The 20,143-nt window shown below is 54.1% G+C and overlaps 1 protein-coding gene across 4 annotated transcripts in view; it reads right to left on the bottom strand.

The window, feature by feature from the left end:
* The window catches only part of LOC132805633 (DENN domain-containing protein 4B-like), a 51,482-nt gene extending 35,056 nt beyond the window's left edge, over positions 1-16,426 (bottom strand). The window contains exons 1-10 of one of the 4 annotated variants that reach the window (XM_060820818.1): positions 16,268-16,426; positions 14,865-15,174; positions 10,644-10,953; positions 9,719-9,974; positions 6,246-6,315; positions 5,396-5,565; positions 4,024-4,265; positions 3,846-3,912; positions 2,098-2,156; positions 1,822-1,966 (exon numbers count right to left, since the gene is read on the bottom strand). In XM_060820818.1, the coding sequence (XP_060676801.1) occupies positions 1,822-1,966; positions 2,098-2,156; positions 3,846-3,912; positions 4,024-4,265; positions 5,396-5,565; positions 6,246-6,315; positions 9,719-9,974; positions 10,644-10,953; positions 14,865-14,880 (1,335 nt within the window). In that variant the 5' untranslated portion in view covers positions 14,881-15,174; positions 16,268-16,426. Of the gene's footprint in view, positions 1-1,821; positions 1,967-2,097; positions 2,157-3,845; positions 3,913-4,023; positions 4,266-5,395; positions 5,566-6,245; positions 6,316-9,718; positions 9,975-10,643; positions 10,954-11,183; positions 11,217-14,864; positions 15,175-16,267 lie in introns of those variants that run through there. The other 3 variants (XM_060820819.1, XM_060820820.1, XM_060820821.1) reach the window with 3 other exon arrangements.
* Between the last annotated feature and the right edge of the window lie 3,717 nt (positions 16,427-20,143).

Below are 20,143 nucleotides of genomic sequence, written 5' to 3'. Positions count from 1 at the left end.
CAGGGCATTTGCTGAGTTCCAGGGATTAATTCACCAGATTTCACATAAATTAAGGAATGTGGATGGGTGCAGTGTGGTTTGATTAAGATGTTTTTGACCTTCTCGGAGTTGATAAAATCATGAAGGGTTTCGATATGGTGAACGGTAGGTGCTTTTCCCCCTAGTATGGGGGGGTTTCAAGATGCATTGGACTCATTTTCAAGGTGAGCGGAGAGAGGTTTAATAAAGGCAAATATTTTCCATAGAGGGCGATTGGTGTGTGGAATGAACCTCCCTGAGGAAGTGGTGGATATGGGGACAATGACAATGACTAAAAGACATTTGGTTCGATACATGAATAGGAAAGGTTTGGAGGGGTAAGGGCCCGGCGCAGGCAGGTGGAACTAGGTTAGTTTGGGATTAGGTTCAGCACGGACCCGTTGGACCGAAGGGTCTGTTTCCGTGCGATATGACTCGGTGACCATGAGTGGGAATGATTAGTCAATAAAGAGAACCCTCTAATGTTGGCAGTAACGTTTAGGTCAAGGGGTCATCAGTTTAAAATCAGGAGCAGCTCCTTCAGGGAGAGGAACATTTCACCAGGAAGGGCAAGTGGCTGCTCAGGGGCATCTGGAATTCTGCTATCAGAGTCATATGGGACAGAAACAGACCCTTTGGTCCAACCTGTCCATGCCAACCAAAGATACCCTCAATTAATCTAGTCCCACCTGCCAGCACCCGGCCCATATCCCTCCAAACCCTTCCTATTCATATATCCATCCAGATGCCTTTTAAATGTTCCAATTGTACCAGCCTCCACCACTTCCTCTGGCAGCTCATTTCACATCCATGGATTTCAGTCAAACACCAGCTGTAATCTCACTGAGACACACAATCGACTCAAAGGGGTAACCTGCTCTTATGTTGCTGGGAATGCTACTCCTTGGTGTTGGAAAGGGAGGTCATGCTGCAATTTGGCAGGGCCTCAGTGAGACCACACCTGGAGCAGTGTGTGTGCGTGGTTACAGTTTCCTTATCTGAGGAAGGATGGTCTGGCGATGGAAGGACTGGAGCAAAGGTTTACCAGGCTGCTACCTGGGATGGCAGGGCTGATGTAGAGAGAGGCTGGGTAGGTTAGGATTATATTGACCTTGCTGTGTGCACATCCTGTGCAGCCATTACCCTGTGTGCCTCCTTCTGTCTCAACACCCTACAATCTGTCTCTCCCTGTGTGCCATGACCTGCCTGTACTGCAAAACAGGGGCATGTGACTACAATACACCAAATCAAACATATTCACTGCAGTTTAAAAGAATGAGGGAGGGATCTCTGAGAAAGTGATAAAATTCTACCGGGATGAAACAGGTTCGACGCAGGAAGGATGTTCCCGATGAGCAAGGTTGTAGCTTAAGGAAAAGGGGTTGACCTCTCGCGTAGGACTGACACGAGGAGAGCTTTCTTCAGCCAGAGAGTGGGGCAGCCTGTGGAAGGCACTAGCACAGGGAGTGGATGAGGCTGGAATGGTGCATTTTCAAGGAGGGAGATAGAGGGATCAAGGCACATGGGTGGGGGGGAGGGATTAAGGTACTGAACTCGATGCTGCAAGGGTCTAATGGCCTACTCCTGCTGCTATCTTTTATGTCTTGGTGTTAAACTTCCTCTGTACCCTCTGGGTTCCCTATCTCAGCAAGAAGCTCATCAAGGTGATAGGTGCCAGTTACTGGGAGTCTGCAGGCTGCCTGAGCTGAACACCGTCCCTTTGTTCAGAGACAACCATTCCTGTGATACTGTGCCAGTCAATCAGACATCGACCGCAGGGCAGTGACAGAGTGAGACACTCACCGAGACCAGGGCCTCACACACACTGGTCAGCACAGCAGGTCGGAGCGAGTGAATCAGTAGTTTGTGCTCAGTCAGGACGGTGAGCAGCAGGGTAACAGTGTTCTCAGCCCCCAGGTTCTGCAGCAGAGTGAAATAACTGGCACCACTGAAACAGAGTGAAGAACACGGCACCGTTTAACAAGGCCGGGGGGGGGGGGGGGGAAGTAAGGAACACAAAGACTTACGTAACACAGATACAGCAGGCATTGCCAATGAGTTCTCTGCAGCATCACCTACCTCAGTAAGAGTGGCGAGGTCACAGGCTGACAAATCAGCAAGTTATCATATGGAGAAAGCTGAAACACACGCACACACAGCATTCAGTGAGAATCCCCGAAATCCACCAACATGACAGCATTAACCCCAGGGTGAACTCTGACCCCACCAACCTGTCAGCATTAACCCCAGGGTGAATGCTGACCCCACCAATCTGTCAGCATTAACCCCAGGGTGAACTCTGACCCTACCAACCTGTCAGCATTAACTCAAGGGTGAACTCTGACCTCACTGACCTGACACCATTAACCCCAGGGTGAACTCTGACCCCACCGACCTGTCAGCATTAACCCCAGGGTGAACTCTGACCTCACTGACCTGACACCATTAAACCCAGGGTGAACTCTGACCCCACTGAACTGCCAGGATTTGCCCCAGAATGAATTCTGACCCCACCCTGTCACAGATTTAACCCCAGGATGAACTCTGACCCCAGTGACCTGTCAGCATTAACCCCAGGGCAAACTCTGACCCCATTGACCTGGCAGCATTAACCCCAGGGTGAATGTTTGGGTCCACCGCTGTTGTCATTTTTATAAATGACCTGGATGAGGGCGTAGAAGGGTGGGTTAGTAAATTTGCAAATGACACTAAGGTCGGTGGAGTTGTGGATAGTGATGAAGGATGTTGTAAGTTACAGAGAGACATAGATAAGCTGCAGAGCTGAGCTGAGAGGTAGCAAATGGAGTTTAATGCAGACAAGTGTGAGGTGATTCACTTTGGAAGGAGCAATAGGAATGCAGAGTACTGGGCTAATGGTAAGATTCTTGTTAGTGTAGATGAGCAGAGAGATCTCGGTGCCCACGTACATAAATCCCTGAATGTTGCCACCCAGGTTGATGGGGTTGTTAAGAAGGCAGACGGTGTGTTAGTTTTTATTAGTAGAGGGATTGAGTTTCGGAGCCATGAGGTTATGCTGCAGCTGTACAAAACTCTGGTGTGGCCACACCTGGAATATTTGTGTACAGTTCTGGTCACCGCATTTTAGGAAGGTTGAGGAAGCTTTGGAAAGGGTGCAGAGGAGATTTACTAGGATGTTGCCAGGTATGGAGGGAAGGTCTAACGAGAAAAGGTGGAGGGACTTGAGGCTGTTTCCGTTAGAGAGAAGAAGGTAGAGAGGTGACTTAATTGAGACAAAAAAGGTAATCAGAGGGTTAGATAGGGTGGACAGGGAGAGCCTTTTTCCTTGGATGGTGAAGGCTAGCAGAAGGGGACATGGCTTTAAATTGAGGGGTGATAGATATAGGACAGATGTCAGAGGTAGGTTCTTTACTCAGAGAGTAGTCGGGGTGTGGAACACACTGCCTGCAACAGCAGTAGAATCGCCAACTTTACGGGCATTTACATGGACATTGGATGGGCATATGGACGAGAATGGAATAGTGTAGGCTAGGTGGGCTTCAGATTGGTTTCACAGGGCAGTGCAACATCGAGGCCCGAAGGGTCTGTACTGCGCTGTAATGTTCTATGAACTCTGACCCCACTGACTATCAGCATTTACCTCAGGGTGAGCTCTGACCCCATTGACCTGTCAGCATTAACCCCAGGGTGAGCTCTGACCCCATTGACCTGTCAGTGTTAACCCCAGGATGAATTCTGATGCCAGTGAACTCCGACCCCACTGACCTGTCAGCTTTAACCCCAGGGTGATCGCTGACCCCATTGACCCATCAGTACTAACCCCAACGTGAACTCTGACCCCCACTGACCTGGACAAGGATTCGAGGTCTCTGAGGTGACGGAAAAGGAACATTGTGCAAGAAATTCGAAATGTGCCTGTGAAAGGAAAATCAGGAATCTGTCAATCTTTAAAAGGTGCCGACAGATTGAAGATCAAACAATCGAACAGAGCAGCCCCCCGCAGGACTGGAGTGAGCCACCACTTACTTCTCAATGGGCAATACATGGGGTCCGGATATGGAGTAGCGATACACAAAGGTTAGAAACTTCTGGAACACGTCAAAGAAGGGCCAATGAGAGAGGACACAGATGCTCTTCTTGGTCTGGATGGATTTGGTGTGAATTGGTCTACGATCGATCAGACTCAGTAATCCGAGACTCAGGCACTGCCTCTCCGTCAGCTTCTCCCGGCTATAACCTTCAAAAAACTGGATCGCAGCTCCATAAACCTGCCAGCGGGACAGACCACACCCCGGACACATTACACCACACCCACCGGGCTCATTACACCACACCCCGGGCTCATTACACCACACCCCACACCCACCGGGCTCATTACACCACACCCCGCACACCCCGGGCTCATTACACCACACCCCGCACACCCCGGGCTCATTACAGCACACCCCGCACACCCTGGGCTCATTACAGCACACCCCGCACACCCCGGGCTCATTACAGCACACCCCGCACACCCCGGGCTCATTACAGCACACCCCACACACCCCGGGCTCATTACACCACACCCCACACACCCCGGGCTCATTACACCACACCCCACACACCCCGGGCTCATTACACCACACCCCACACACCCCGGGCTCATTACACCACACCCACACACCCCGGGCTCATTACACCACACCCCACACACCCCGGGCTCATTACACCACACCCCACACACCCCGGGCTCATTACACCACACCCCACACACCCCGGGCTCATTACACCACACCCCAACACCCCGGGCTCATTACACCACACCCCACACACCCCGGGCTCATTACACCACACCCCACACACCCCGGGCTCATTACACCACACCCCACACACCCCGGGCTCATTACACCACACCCCACACACCCCGGGCTCATTACACCACACCCCACACACCCCGGGCTCATCCTTTCCCCAGCCCACCTCCCTCACCCTGTTCCCCCTTGCGTGCTCCCTTTTCCCCCCTTTCCCCAGCCCACCTCCCCCTCCCTCTCCCCAGTCCCCCTCCCTAATCCAACTCCCTCTCGCCCTCTCCCTAGCCCACCTCCCCCTCCCTCTCCCCAGTCCCCCTCCCTAATCCAGCTCCCTCTCGCCCTCTCCCTAGCCCACCTCCCCCTCCCTCTCCCCAGTCCCCCTCTCCCTAGCCCACCTCCCCCTCCCTCTCCCCAGTCCCCCTCTCCCTAGCCCACCTCCCCCTCCCTCTCCCCAGTCCCCCTCTCCCTAGCCCACCTCCCCCTCCCTCTCCCCAGTCCCCCTCTCCCTAGCCCACCTCCCCCTCCCTCTCCCCAGTCCCCCTCTCCCTAATCCACCTCCCCCTCCCCGTTCCCCAGCCCACCTCCCCCTCCCCCTTTTAGCCTTTTACCTTCTCCCCTGTGCCAGCGGTCAGGACAAATGTTGAAAAGACAGGCAGTTGGTACTTGGGCTGTGCTGGCCAGCTTTCAATGGTAGCACCCATTGGCAGACAGAAGACTGGCACGGTGTCAGGCAGGGGAAAGGACTCAGCATCAGTGCCTGGATAACGGCTGATCAAACCTGGAAAGTGCACACACCACACCACAGCGGAGTAAATAACACACACCACAGCTTCAATACAGCTACATGGCAACGGGCTCCGACACTCAGCACACCAGGGCACAGCAGCCCTCGACAGTGCGGGACTGACTGACTGACCCCTCAACAGCGCGGTCCTGTCTCTGTGTGACTGACTGACTGACTGACCCCTCGATAGTGTGGCCCTGTCTCTGTGTGACTGACTGACTGACCCCTCGATTGTGTGGCCCTGTCTCTGTGGGATTGACTGACCCCTCAATAGTGCGGCCCTGTCTCTGTGTGACTGACTGACTGACCCCTCGAAAGTGAAGCTCTGTCTCTGTGTGACTGACTGACAGACCCCTCGATAGTGTGGCCCTGTCTCTGTGTGACTGACTGACTGACTGACCCCTCGATAGTGCAGCTCTGTCTCTGTGTGACCAACTGACTGACAGACTCCTCGATAGTGTGGCCCTGTCACTGTGTGACGGACTGACCCCTCAATAGTGCGGCCCTGTCTCTGTGGGACTGACCCACCCACCCCTCGATAGTGCTGCCCTGTCTCTGTGTGACTGACCCCTTGATAGTGCGGTCCTATCTCTGTGTGACCAACTCCTACATTCTGTGTGAAACCATTTGTTCCCAGAGCTCTGGGTTAGATGTCTTCTGGGGTTCATGCTCACCTGCTTCGTATGCCAGAGCTGTCCCCTTCGCCATTGATTTCTTGTAGCACAGATAGATTCCTGGACCCCACTGCAATCAGAGGAAAGTCACTGTTAGCCTTTCATTACTGAGCAGCTGGACTCTCCCTCCCTAAGGATTGGTACCTGCCTCACCCACCCACCCAGATCCCACCTGCTGCAGACATCCCACAGTCCCCTCTGTCTCCCCTTCCCCGCCAGAACCATTCCCTCGCGCACCCCCTCCAGACAACCCCCCCATCTCCCTGCCTCTCCGCTCACCCCCCTCGCCCCCATCTCCTTCCCCCTCCAGACACCCACTCCTTACCGCACCCCCCACTCACCCCGTCTCCCACCCTGTCCAGATATCAACTCCTTCGCCCCTGTCTCCCTGATCCTGCAGACACCATCCCTCAGTAATAGAGTCATCCAGCTTGGAAACAGGCCCTTCAGCCTGACTCGTCCATACCAACCAGGCTTCCCAGCATTTGACCCATAGCTCTTGGAACCTTTCCTATTCATAGAGCTGTCTTTTAAACACTGTAATTGTACCAGCATGCACCACCTCCTCTGGCAGGATTTTCCATACACGCATCACCCTCTGTGTGAAAAGGTTGTCTGTCAGATCCCTCGTAACTCGTTCCCGTCTAACCTTAAATGTATGCCCTCTGATTTTGGACCCTGCTCCCCTGGCTATTCACTCTATTCATGCCCTTTGTAATTTTATAAACCTCTTCAGCCTCCTACGCTTCACAGAAACAAGCCCCAGCCTATTCAGCCTCTCCCTATAACTCAAACGGTCAGTCATAGGAACACCGGTGTCAATCCTTTTTGCACCCACTCCAATTTCATGATATCCCTCCGATAAAAGGGGGATCAGAACTGGACAGAGTATTCCAAACGTTTACTCACCAACGTCATGTACAGCTGTAATGTGACATCGCAACTCCTGGACTCAGTGCTGTAACCAACAAAGACATGTGTGGCAAATGCCTTCTTCACCACTCTCTCTCTCTCTCTCTCTCTCTCTCTATGACACCACTATCAAGGGATGAAGTACCTAGAGCCCAAGGTCTGTTTGATAACACTCCCCAGGGACCTACCATTAACTGTGTAAGTCCTTCCTGGTTTCTCTTCCCAAAATGCAACACCTCACATTTATCCAAATTAAACTCCATCTGCCACTGCTCTGCCCCCTGGCCCAGTTGATCAAGATCCTGATGTAATCTTAGCTAGCCCCCTTCACTGTCCACTGTGCCACCAATTTTGGTGTCACCACAAACTTACTAACCATGCCTCTGATATTCTCATCCACATTGTTTATATAAATGATGGGAAACAGAGGACCCAGCACCAATCTTAGTGGCACATTGCTGGTCACAGGGCTCTACCTGAACAACAACCCTCTACCAGTACCCTTTACCTCCTGCTGTCACACTCGTTATGTATTCAGTTCGCTCGCTATCCCTGGAACCCATGGGATCTAACTTTGCTAACCAGTCTACCATGAACACCTCGTTGAAAGCCTTGCTAAAGGTCTGTTTGCATTGTCCACCTTTTTGGTCATATCGTTAAAATACTCACAAGTTAGTGAGGCATGATTTCCCATGCACAAAGCCATGCGGATTATCCCTGACCAGTTCTTGCCTTTTCAAATGCATATAGATCCTGTCTGTCAGGATCCCCTGGAACAAGGTACCCACCACTGACATTAAACTCACCAGTCTGAGATTCCCTGGCGGTTCCCTGCAGCCTTCCTTAAATAATGGCACAACATTGGCCACCCTCCAGTCTTCTGGCACCACACCCCAGGCTATTGAATGTATAAATATCTCTACCAGAGGCCCCACCAGGTCCTTGGATTCACTTGAGTAAAAAGTGAGGTCTGCAGATGCTGGAGATCAGAGCTGAAAATGTCTTGCTGGAAAAACACAGCAGTCAGGCAGCATCCAAGGAACAGGAAATTTGACGTTTCGGGCCAGAGCCATTCCTGAATTTCCTGTTCCTTGGATGCTGCCTGACCTGCTGTGCTTTAACCAGCAACACATTTTCAGCTTGGATTCACTTAATCAGGTCCCGGGGATTTATCTACCTGAATGGATTTTAAGACCTCCAGCACCTTCCCTTCAGTAATATGGACTGTTTCTAAGACATTACTCATTTATTTTCCAGGAGTCTCTACAGCAAATATTGATGTGAAATATTAACTTAGTATTGCCCCATCGCCTTTCATCTCTCTGCCTCCCTCTCTGGACAATCCCATCACCCATCTTCCTCCCTCGCCCACCCCCTCAATAGTGCGGCCCTGTCTCTGTGTGACTGACTGACTGACCCCTCAATAGTGCGGCCCTGTCTCTGTGTGACTGACTGACTGACCCCTCAATAGTGCGGCCCTGTCTCTGTGTGACTGACTGACTGACCCCTCGAAAGTGAAGCTCTGTCTCTGTGTGACTGACTGACTGACCCCTCGATAGTGCGGCCCTGTCTCTGTGTGACTGACTGACTGACCCCTCAATAGTGCGGCCCTGTCTCTGTGTGACTGACTGACTGACCCCTCGAAAGTGAAGCTCTGTCTCTGTGTGACTGACTGACTGACCCCTCGATAGTGCGGCCCTGTCTCTGTGTGACTGACTGACTGACCCCTTGATAGTGCGGCCCTGTCTCTGTGTGACTGACTGACTGACCCCTCGATAGTGCGGCCCTGTCACTGTGTGACTGACTGACTGACCCCTCGATAGTGCGGCTCTGTCTCTGTGTGACTGACTGACTGACCCCTCGATAGTGCGGCTCTGTCTCTGTGTGACTGACTGACTGACCCCTCGATAGTGCGGCCCTGTCTCTGTGTGACTGACTGACTGACCTCTCGATAGTGCGGCCCTGTCTCTGTGTGACTGACTGACTGACCCCTCGATAGTGCGGCTCTGTCTCTGTGTGACTGACTGACTGACCCCTCGATAGTGCGGCTCTGTCTCTGTGTGACTAACTGACTGACCCCTTGATAGTGCGGCCCTGTCTCTGTGTGACTGACCCCTCGATAGTGCGGCCCTGTCTCTGTGTGACTGACCCCTCGATAGTGCGGCCCTGTCACTGTGTGACTGACTGACTGACCCCTCGATAGTGCGGCCCTGTCACTGTGTGACTGACTGACTGACCCCTCGATAGTGCGGCTCTGTCTCTGTGTGACTGACTGAATGAACCCTCGAAAGTGCGGCTGTCTCTGTGTGACTGACTGAATGAACCCTCGAAAGTGCGGCCCTGTCTCTGTGTGACTGACCGACTGACTCCTCGATAGTGCGGCCCTGTCTCTGTGTGACTGACCGACTGACCCCTCGATAGTGCGGCCCTGTCTCTGTGTGACTGACCGACTGACCCCTCGATAGTGCGGCCCTGTCTCTGTGTGACTGACCGACTGACCCCTCGATAGTGCGGCCCTGTCACTCTCTCTCAGTCAGACTGAGCCCTGTGCCAATGCTCACCACTCCAGCGTTGAGGTTCTTGTCCACCTTGCAGAAGGTGTGTGGGGGCACTTCGCCCTTGCTCGGCATGATGATACAGATGTCAGTCACCGCCAACGTGCTGTGTGCCTGGCACTCTGTGGCTCTGCGGTACGTGATGAAGGTACGCTGCTGAAGGCTCGTACCTCCTCCACTGATATGGGCTGCCCGACTGTATGGAGTGGTCTCGATGACGCTGCATCCCGGCTTCAGTCTCTCTTTGCCCTCACACAGGACCCTGTGGTGGTTATACCAGGCCCAAGTCAAACTGGATTACTCTATGACACAACACAAACACACACCCACACCCCACCCTGACACATCCCGGGCAGCACTTGGGATTGGTCCTTCCCCCTACTCTCGGAGACCCTCCCCCTTATTTCTCCAACCATCCTACATCTCAGTCCCTTGTGGATCACGGTAGAGCAGCACGTGAGAACGGCAGAGACCACCCTCCCCTCCAGATCACAGCACCAGGCCGGCTCAGTCACAGGAAGGTACCCACGGTCATTCACTCCCCATGGGGAGGCGATCATCTGCTCTGCTGCTGAGCTCATCGCCTGGCCAAAGGGAAGTGAGAGTCCGAAAACACACTCAGATGGGAAAGCTGACATAACCGAAAGGAGCTTTTAAAAATAACCCATCGCCATGGAAACTCAGACACAGTAGGGTGTAGGGAGGGCCAGCATTACACACACACACACCCTGTACAGCTCCTGAACTGACCTCACAGTCAACCTCAAGGGGAGGGCGGCCATTCAGCCCCTCGGGTCTGTTACAGAGGGAGAGCCGGAGACTATTCAGCCCCTCCTTCCTATTACACAGAAACAGCAGGAGGCCATTCAGGCTCTCTCCAGCTTGTTCCAGCTGCTGACCCCGTCGCTGGGATTACAGGGTGGTGACTTACCCGAGGTCGATGAGTGGTAACTTCTCTCTGCTGCGCCTGTAACACAGGAACATGTGTGAGGTGCTGAGGAGGCCACAGTTGAGATCAGCAGACTGTCCTGATGGAGTGGTCTCGATGCAGGTGAATCCCTCAGGTACCTCCTCACCCTGCGAGCGGATGATGATAGCCACGTCAGCGATGGGCTCGACAGGCCGTGCCAGTTTCGAGGTGCCCTCTTCCAGGGGTTTGGAGGTGTCAGTCAGACCGGCCACCACAAAATAATCCACAAGCTGGGGGATATTCTCCTCAGTCATGGCTACACCTGAACCATCTGCGCAAGGGGGGGGGGAATGAACATCGACATTCATGAGTTCCCCTCCCCACAACCACAACACATACCCTCCATCGCAGTCTACCAACTCCCAGAAGGACAGTGACCAAGGCTGGTCAACTCACCAGCCCAGGGACTCACCACTAGAACCAGGGGCTCATGGACAAACCTGCTGACTACGGGGTCGCACTGTGCACAAAATGGTAACCATGCTGACCAACACAACTCACATTCAGGAGCCCTGTACTCTCTCCAAGACAGGACACAGGACACCAAATCAGCCAGAGCTGCTCCGGAATAACTCTCAATAACTAACCCGGCCTGTGTTAGTCTCACTAGGCAAACAGTCAATCCCAACTCCGGAATAACATCCAGTCCTGTGGTATTCTCCCTAGACACACAGTCGTTGCTACTTCTGAAATGATAGCCAGTCCTCACTTCCCCTGAGATTACCTCAGGACCTGGCTGCCTGAAGGGAAGGGAAAGTGCACGATGATGAGCAGGGGCAGGAAAAGCTGAAGTACCTTTCCCAGCACCATCGAAAGGGGATTTCTATCACCAACATAAAAATCCCCTGCAGCTATTGACAGGGAAACATGACAATGGGTGAGGCACACAGAGAGAAACTACTTGTTCCTCATCTCGAACAAGGACAGTGTGACAGACACAAAGTCGCTAGGCAATGTCTCAAATGCTGCCTCTCACAAAACGATCCCACACAGCACACAATGTAAACCACAGCTGAGATGGCAAGCAACCTGCACTCAAACATGCACACTGAATGAAACTGTGGCTGACCCGTCCCCACCAGTACTGTACCCCAGTGTTATACAGTGACAGACCTGTCCCCACCAGTACTGTACCGCAATATTATACAGTGACAGACCTGTCCTCACCAGAACTGTACCCCAGTGTTACACAGGGACAGACCTGTCCCCACCAGTACTGTACCCCAGTGTTATACAGGGACAGACCTGTCCCCACCAGTACTGTACCCTAGTGTTATACAGTGACAGACCTGTCCCCACCTGTACTGTATCCCAGTGTTACACATGGACAGACCTGTCCCCACCAGAACTGCACCCCAGTGTTATACAGGGACAGACCTGGTCTCCACCAGTACTGTACCCCAGTGTTATCCAGTGACAAACCTGTCCCCACCAGTACTGTACCCCAGTATTATACAGTGACAAACCTGTCCCCACCAGTACCTACCCCAGTGTTATACAGTGACAGACCTGTCCCCACCTGTACTGTACCCCAGTGTTACACAGGGACAGACCTGTCCCCACCATTACTGTACCCCAGTGTTATACAGTGACAGACCTGTCCCCACCAGTACTGCACCCCAGGGTTAGACAGTGACAGACCTGTCCCCACCTGTACTGTACCCCAGTGTTACACAGGGACAGACCTGTCCCCACCATTACTGTACCCCAGTGTTATACAGTGACAGACCTGTCCCCACCAGTACTGCACCCCAGGGTTAGACAGTGACAGACCTGTCCCCACCAGTACTGTATCCCAGTGTTACACAGGGACTGACCTGTCCACACCAGTACTGTACCCCAGTGTTATACAGGGACAGACCTGGTCTCCACCAGTACTGTACCCCAGTGTTATCCAGTGACAAACCTGTCCCCACCAGTACTGTACCCCAGTATTATACAGTGACAAACCTGTCCCCACCAGTACCTACCCCAGTGTTATACAGTGACAGACCTGTCCCCACCAGTACTGTACCCCAGTGTTATACAGTGACAGACCTGTCCCCACCAGTACTGTACCCCAGTGTTATACAGTGAGAGACCTGTCCCCACCAGTACTGTACCCCAGTGTTACACAGGGACAGACCTGTCCCCACCAGTACTGTACCCCAGTGTTATACAGTGACAGACCTGTCCCCACCAGTACTGTACCCCAGTGTTATACAGTGACAGACCTGTCCCTACCAGTACTGTACCCCAGTGTTATACAGGGACAGACCTGTCCCCACCAGTACTGTACCCCAGTGTTATACAGTGACAGACCTGTCCCTACCAGTACTGCACCCCAGTGTTATACAGTGACAGACCTGTCCCCAGCAGTACTGCACCCCAGTGTTATACAGTGACAGACCTGTCCCTACCAGTAGTACCTATCTGGATAGAGAGTCAGTTCTGATGAATTATTTGGACCTCTCCTTACAGCAGCTGGCAGTTCTGCTGGTTTTCCCCACCCGGTCCAGTTATAATCATAGTCTTTCCTCCAAGTCCTATTGGAGAGCACGTGACCATTACATGGAGTGTTTGATGGGACTGTTAACAGGTGCTTTACCTGCACAACACCAATTCATTCCGAAACAGACAGACTACGGTCAGACTGAGGAAAGTTTCCCCTCTGATGGGGGTGTAGAGACACACAGAGTACACTGCACTGAAAAACCAATGCTGCCATCAAACTGTTTTCCTGAACACAATGAAAGAGGCCAAGGGCACCACAATGTGACTGTATTAATCCGAAGGCTGTGCTGACAGGGTACTGTCACAGTAACAGTAAGGTCATTGTGAATCTGCCAACAGTGAAGAGACAGTCCAGTAACAGCTCACTCTCACAGGCCCCCTTTCAGTGCAACACTGCCACAGCCTCGGACTGACTCTCCTGCTGATAGTCCAACACCCCCCTCCATTCATGGACCATAACTCTGACCTGAATACACTTACCCCAGTGAGGGTCAGCCCCTTCAGGAGGGGGAGGGAGACCCCGTACCCCAGTGAGGGTCAGCCCCTTCAGGAGAGGGAGGGAGACCCCGTACCCCAGTGAGGGTCAGCCCCTTCAGGAGGGGGAGGGAGACCCTGTACCCCAGTGAGGGTCAGCCCCTTCAGGAGGGGGAGGGAGACCCTGTACCACAGTGAGGGTCAGCCCCTTCAGGAGAGGGAGGGAGACCTGTACCCCAGTGAGGGTCAGCCCCTTCAGGAGGGGGAGGGAGACCCTGTACCCCAGTGAGGGTCAGCCCCTTCAGGAGGGGGAGGGAGACCCTGTACCCCAGTGAGGGTCAGCCCCTTCAGGAGACGGAGGGAGACCCTGTACCCCAGTGAGGGTCAGCCCCTTCAGGAGGGGGAGGGAGACCCCGTACCCCAGTGAGGGTCAGCCCCTTCAGGAGGGGGAGGGAGACCCCGTATCCCAGTGAGGGTCAGCCCCTTCAGGAGGGGGAGGGAGACCCCGTATCCCAGTGAGGGTCAGCCCCTTCAGGAGAGGGAGGGAGACCCCGTATCCCAGTGAGGGTCAGCCCCTTCAGGAGAGGGAGGGAGACCCCGTACCCCAGTGAGAGTCAGTCCCTTCAGGAGAGGGAGGGAGACCCCGTACCCCAGTGAGAGCCAGTCCCTTCAGGAGAGGGAGGGAGACCCCGTACCCCAGTGAGGGTCAGCCCCTTCAGGAGAGGGAGGGAGACCCTGTACCCCAGTGAGGGTCAGCCCCTTCAGGAGGGGGAGGGGGAGGGAGACCCCGTACCCCAGTGAGGGTCAGCCCCTTCAGGAGAGGGAGGGAGACCCCGTACCCTAGTGAGAGTCAGCCCCTTCAGGAGAGGGAGGGAGACCCCGTACCCCAGTGAGAGTCAGCCCCTTCAAGAGAGGGAGGGAGACCCCGTACCCCAGTGAGGGTCAGCCCCTTCAGGAGGGGGAGGGGAACCCTGTACCCCAGTGAGAGGCAGCCCCTTCAGGAGGGGGAGGGGATCCCTGTACCCCAGTGAGAGGCAGCCCCTTCAGGATGGGGAGGGGGACCCTGTACCCCAGTGAGAAACTGTATACTCAACGGGTGAGTGGCTGTTTGTGCTTTGGAACTCTAGCACAGGGATGTTGGTGAGATTTGAATGGAAGAGGGAGCTGTTGCTCTGCCATTTGAAGCTGTGTTCTCCCTGCACACTGTGAACTCACCTTCTGTAACGGCCATCTCCTCAGTGAACTGCTGCCCAATATACAGACCCGTGCACTACACCTCTGTGACCGCTGGTGCTGTACCGATGCTGAGCTACGATCTGACCAACTGCACCGTCTGTCTACTTCACACACTCAAGTCTCCGGATTTCCACATCGAACTCAAAGCTGTCAGGAAATGCTGCAGGAACTTGTGTTACTCGTGCTGCCACTCCCTTCGATGGGTCAGGCATGTTCCTCTCGAGTTGCCAGAAATGTGATTAATCCACAGCGCGGGCTGGGCACGCCTCATGGAAACGCTACGACTCGTCTTCAACATCAAGGAAGAGAGAGAGAGAGAGAGGCAGCTCTCACACCGAGGAGGTCATTCTCCTCAGAGTTCAAACACCCCCCCCTTCACCTCCCGACTGACCAGCAGAGAGGTACAAGCCTAGCAACTGAAGCACAGGCTGACTATCAGCTGTGATGGAGCTCTCTGCTCTCCCTTGACCCACTGAAGTACCAGGAACAGCAGCACATTGCAGGCACTCAGTGTACAGGGAGACCCCAGAGATAGAGACCAGGCAGAGAGCGAGGTAACGGGGAACAGTTCCTCTGCAAATGGAGGTGAGACAAACAGACATCAGTCAGGTAGGCAGGGAACATGGAGGCAGCGGGGAGTGCGAGGGGGGGAGTGCGAGGGGGGGGTGCGAGGGGGGGGGGTGCGAGGGGGGGGGTTGCGAAAGACGGATGAGCTGATCATGGAGACCACAGATATAGGAAACCTGATGAAATGTCTTGGGCAAGAAACGGGGAGCAACCAGAGGTCAGCAGGTTCAGGGGGAGGGGGACCCCATACCCCAGTGAGGGTCAGCCCCTTCAGGAGAGGGAGGGAGACCCCGTACCCCAGTGAGGGTCAGCCCCTTCAGAAGGGGGAGGGAGACCCCGTACCCCAGAGAGAGTCAGCCCCTTCAGGAGAGGGAGGGGAACCCCGTACCCCAGTGAGGGTCAGCCCCTTCAGGTGGGGGAGGGAGACCCCGTACCCCAGTGAGGGTCAGCCCCTTCAGGAGGGGGAGGGGAACCCCGTACCCCAGAGAGAGTCAGCCCCTTCAGGAGAGGGAGGGAGACCCCGTATCCCAGTGAGAGTCAGCCCCTTCAGGAGGGGGAGGGAGACCCCATACCCCAGTGAGAGTCAGCCCCTTCAGGAGGGGGAGGGAGACCCCGTACCCCAGTGAGGGTCAGCCCCTTCAGGAGAGGGAGGGAGACCCTGTACCCCAGTGAGGGTCAGCCCCTTCAGGAGAGGGAGGGAGACCCCATACCCCAGTGAGGGTCAGCCCCTTCAGGAGAGGGAGGGAGACCCTGTCCCGTTGCTAGGCCCCTGTTTCCTCGGAAACCGTTACCCAGCTGGTGGAGTCGCTGCTTACCTCAGGCTCCATCCGGCTCCTGTCAGCCGAGGCCCCGCGGTGTACCACCGGCTCCTGCCCGGGCGAAGGCACCTGCCCACCGGCACCCGGGTGGACGGAGGGCCCGGCAGAGCGCCCCCCGCCGCCGGGAGGACTCACCGTCACGGCGGCCCCCTCAGCGCTAACTCCGCCCGGAGGACGTACCGCCGGCGCCCCCTCCGCTCTGGAGGACTCATTACCACCGCCCTCCCGCCTTTACCGCCGGCGCCCCCTCCGCTCTGGAGGACTCATTACCACCGCCCTCTCGCCTTTACCGCCAGCGCCCCCTCCGCTCTGGAGGACTCATTACCACCGCCCGCTCGCCTTTACCGCCAGCGCCCCCTCCGCTCTGGAGGACTCATTACCACCGCCCTCCCGCCTTTACCGCTAGCGCCCCCTCCGCTCTGGAGGACTTATTGCCACCGCCCTCCCGCCTTTACCGCTAGCGCCCCCTCCGCTCTGGAGGACTCATTACCACCGCCCTCTCGCCTTTACCGCCAGCGCCCCCTCCGCTCTGGAGGACTCATTACCACCGCCCGCTCGCCTTTACCGCCAGCGCCCCCTCCGCTCTGGAGGACTCATTACCACCGCCCTCCCGCCTTTACCGCTAGCGCCCCCTCCGCTCTGGAGGACTCATTGCCCCACCCTCTCACTTTGACCGCCAGCGCCTCCCGCGACCAGGAGGACTCATTACCACTAACGTCTTTCCCGCCAGCGCTCCCCGAGGCTGAGAGGACTCACTGCAGGATTTCTGAAGAAAGGTGATTGGACCCAAAGCGTTGACTCTGCTTTCTCTCCAGAGATGCTGCCAGACCTGCTGTGTTTCTCCATCACTTTCTGCTTTTGATTTGTTTGCTGCCGTAGTTCGTTTCGATTCATTCTTTTTATATTTAAAATATAGGACTCACTACATCCTCCAGCGCTCGCCGCGGTGGGAAGAACTCACTGCAGCTTCCCGCCCTACCCCCAGCTGCCTGGAGGACTTCCGTCCCTCAGCGACACCTAAAGGCTAGGAGGTCTCACCACAGCCTTCCCCTAGCGACACCCAGAGGCTGGGAGGTCTCAATCCATCCTCCCGATTCCCCCGCCCCCCCGGAAACACCCAGAGGCTGGGAGGTCTCACCCTAACCTTCCCCGAGAGACACCCAGAGGCTGGGAGGACTCAATTCATGCCAGCCCTGGCAACTCCCAGACTTTAGGAGGACTCACACTCCCTTCCCATAGCGGCACCCGGAGGCTGGGAGGACTCGGTGACACCCAGGGGCTGTGGGGTCTCACCCCTCCCTTCCCCTGGGGAGATCCAGGGACTGCGAGGTCTCAATACACCCTTCCCTTGGGGACACCCAGAGGCTGGGAGGACTCAATTCATGCTACCCCTGGCAACTCCCAGACTTTAGGAGGACTCACACTCCCTTCCCGTAGCGACACCTAGAGGCTGGGAGGACTCACACTCCCTTCCTGTAGCGACACCTAGAGGCTGGGAGGACTCACACTCCCTTCCCGTAGCGACACCTAGAGGCTGGGAGGACTCTTACTCCCTTCCCGTAGCGACACCTAGAGGCTGGGAGGACTCACACTCCCTTCCCGTAGCGACACCCAGAGGCTGGGAGGACTCACACTCACTTCCCGTAGCGACACCCAGAGGCTGGGAGGACTCACACTCCCTTCCCGTAGCGACACCCAGAGGCTGGGAGGACTCACACTCCCTTCCCGTAGCGACACCCAGAGGTTGGGAGGACTCGATGGCACCCAGCAGCTGTGGAGTCTCACCACTCCCTTCACCTGGTGCTATCCAGGATCTAGGAGGACTCAAACCACCCCTCACCTCATGGCAGCCTGATGCTGGGAGAATTCACTCCCCTTCCCTTAGCGCCACACAAAGATTGGGAGTTCTTTCCCACCTCCCCGCCAACTGTAGCCTCATTACTTCCCCCCTACACACTCTACCTCTCAGGAAGAGTCATGTCTCTCCATGGACATGTGGACTTGAAACGTTAGCTTGCTGTCTCTCCCTGGATGGAGCCAGCATTTGTTGTTTTCCGGTCTTACCCCCTCCTGCTCAACAAAGTCTTGCCCGGGGCACGCCCTCACATTGCAATGAAGAAGCTCTCCACCAGCTGGAGGAATGGCCTCCCATCAGATCCTGTTCACAGCTTTCTTCATACAATGTGAAATTTTCGACCCTAAGCATTAACCCTTGCTGCTTTATTTCATTCCTTTCATGCTTGAGTCTTCACCGCGTTTTCTTGTAGGGCTGCCTCCAAAAGAACATAAGAAACATGAGCAGGAGTAGGCCATTTGATCCACCGAGTCTGCTCTGCCATTCTCTAAGGTCATGGCTGATTGTTTCAAGGACTCTATTCATTTGCCCACTCACCATACCCTTCATTACATTACTGTTCAAAAATCTATCTTAAAAACATTCAACGCTGCTTTACTGGACAGGGGATTCCAGAGTCACAATCGTTTGGATGAAGAAGTGCCTTGTCAGCTCGTGCCTGAATCTGTTGCATTTTATTTTAAGGCGATCCCCCCAGCTCTAGTTTCACCTCCCAGTGGAAACAACCTCCCTGCTTTTATCTATTCCCATCATAATTTTATATATTTGTATTAGATCGCCCTTATTCTTCTAAATTCTAATGAATACTCAAGCTCTCCTCATAAGGTAACCTTCTCATGATTCTCTCATTCACACCTCTCTGCACCTCTAGTGTTTGTGTCTTTCTTTGTTCCCTTAACATTCTCAGTTTCTTTTTAATTTAGAGACTTTCATTCTATCATGGACTGTATGATTTGATCTTTTCTCACCATCCTTTGATGCTCTTTAAATCTGTTGCAATTTTAACTTTGCCCAGTCGAGATGCAGGGGTATTAATTCCTAGATCTCTATCTAGTGTCCTGAGGACACAACATCCCGATCAAGTCCTTCACCTTCCCAACATATCTTCACCATCCCCACCCCAATATTCTCATGCAATCGTAGAAGGTGTAACCTTTATCTCCTCATCAAGTCCCAAAGGACTCTTGAAGGAATAAGTTAGTTGTACTCCTTATGATCTAGTCTTGTGTATTCACTACTCACACTGGGGTCTCATCTACTTTGATTAAGAACAAACACCTTGTGTCTCCAAGAACGATTCCATTCAATGCACCACCACCTGGCTCACATGGCCACATTTCTGCGGTCTGCTGCAGTGATCTGGTGAAGCCCTCATTTTCTAAAGGAAGCACTTCTTCAGTCTTCAGAACTGAGTTTCACAAAATCACACCATGATCTCTAGCCTCCCCTTTCATCATTCCCACCCCTCCTATTGCCTTGTTTGTTTTTTTGCTTCTTTCAACAGGATGAGGGCATCATTGGTAAGGTCAGCATTTATTGTTCATCCTTTCTTGCCCAGAGTGCAGTTAAGTGACAACCACCGTGCTGAGAGTCTGGAGTCACATGTAGGCCAGACCAGGTTTGGATGGCAGTTTCCTTCCCTAAAAGGCATTTGTAAACCAGAGAGATTTTCCTGGCAGTTGACAATGGCTTCATAGTCATCATTAGAATCCTAATTCCAGCTTTTTGTTGACTTCAAATTCTACCATCTGCCATGGTGGGATTTGTACACAGCTCCCCAGAACACTACCTAGATCTTTGGCTTAACAATTCAGTGATAATATCACTAGGCCATAGTCTCCCTTTTGCTCTTGCAGAGCTGACCCATTTTCTGACTATTAACACCTACTCTTCACCCATAATTGCCTCTCTCTGACCATTTGCAATACTTTTCCTTCTGCTCTGGGCAGTTTTCCCATCTGTTCCACTTGGTTCACCTCCCTTTCTCAGCAGCATAATAAAACCATCACATTTCTAGC

The sequence above is a fragment of the Hemiscyllium ocellatum genome, chromosome 50 (assembly GCF_020745735.1).
Source record: "Hemiscyllium ocellatum isolate sHemOce1 chromosome 50, sHemOce1.pat.X.cur, whole genome shotgun sequence".
Lineage (NCBI taxonomy): Eukaryota > Metazoa > Chordata > Chondrichthyes > Orectolobiformes > Hemiscylliidae > Hemiscyllium > Hemiscyllium ocellatum.
This window is presented reverse-complemented; position numbering and strand designations above follow the sequence as displayed.